The sequence below is a fragment of the Typopeltis vanoorti genome, chromosome 20 (genome assembly GCF_054136105.1).
Source record: "Typopeltis vanoorti isolate ZY-2024b chromosome 20, IOZ_Tvanoo_1.0, whole genome shotgun sequence".
NCBI classification, from domain to species: domain Eukaryota; kingdom Metazoa; phylum Arthropoda; class Arachnida; order Uropygi; family Thelyphonidae; genus Typopeltis; species Typopeltis vanoorti.
The window spans coordinates 65,062,967-65,064,021 of NC_143568.1; the positions used below are offsets into that span (position 1 = coordinate 65,062,967).

At 32.8% G+C, this 1,055-nt stretch overlaps 1 protein-coding gene across 1 annotated transcript; it reads left to right on the forward strand.

Moving 5' to 3' along the window:
• Window positions 1-228: 228 nt before the first annotated feature.
• On the forward strand, window positions 229-713 carry RpS25 (ribosomal protein S25). Its single transcript, XM_090410244.1, has one exon. The coding sequence runs from the start codon at window positions 312-314 to the stop codon at window positions 660-662; it is 351 nt and encodes a 116-aa protein (XP_090266370.1). The 5' UTR covers window positions 229-311; the 3' UTR covers window positions 663-713.
• Window positions 714-1,055: the final 342 nt, after the last annotated feature.

A 1,055-nucleotide genomic window follows, 5' to 3' on the forward strand; every position in this document is an offset into this window, starting at 1 on the left:
CTTGAACAAAAATGTGCAGAAAATTATTAATAATTTTATCTTATTGTCGGTTTGTAAATTAAAGAGGCCGACAATCTGATGTTTTCATAATAACTTGGAATGGGAATCTCTAAATTGGCTATTTTCTGTACTTATTTTATACGCTTTTACAAACACCTCGAAATAGGAGAAATGTATAGGTGGAGGTTTTTTATTGTACATTGGTTCGAGAGTATCAGCCATCTTGTCTCTTTCTTTGCTTAGCACATTGTTTCGTGCCACGTTGTTTGGAGCTGCTTCATCACCTCGTCTTAAATCGATAGTTCTTTAACATGCCTCCTAAGCAAGAAAAGAAGAAGGATCCCAAAGCTGCTGCCAAGAAAAAAGAAAAAGCTTCCTCTGGTGGAAAGGCAAAGAAGAAGAAGTGGTCAAAAGGAAAAGTTCGTGATAAACTGAATAATTTGGTTCTCTTCGATAAAGTCACGTACGATAAGCTGTACAAAGAAGTTCTAAGTTATAAGCTTATTACCCCAAGCGTAGTTTCGGAGAGACTAAAAGTAAGAGGTTCTCTTGCAAGAAAGGCATTAGAAGAATTGTTGCATAAAGGCTTAATTAAGCAAATTGTAAAACATCACAGCCAAGTAGTGTATACCAGAGTTACCAAACCTGATGATACGGCTTAAATTGTGATATGAAGAATGTAAAAGCCATTAATAAATGTTTTAAGGTATGAATTACGAGTTTAGTTCATTTATTTTATTCATAGGTTAAAGGAGTATTTTCCCAGTTAAGAGTCTAAAATTCTAAACAATAATGAACAATGCTTTTATCACGAAACTAGTATTTGGAACACTAGGCCCAAGTGTTACACGTTTGTTAATTGGCTTGAAAATTAAAATTATTTGATATTAATTATATTGGTGAAACTTTTATTCGCACAAATGGGCATAATTAAATATTAGATACATCTATAGTCTTAAGGACATTTCCCCCTTTCAGTAAACCAGATTTCATCCTTTCCAGAAGTAATATTATTTATTATACTGTAAAAGAAATATTCAGTGGTTGTAACTTAA

What these genes read in the sequence shown, in the direction of transcription:
- RpS25 (XM_090410244.1), top strand. Translation starts at nt 312, where the DNA reads ATGCCTCCTAAGCAAGAAAAGAAGAAGGATCCCAAAGCTGCTGCCAAG.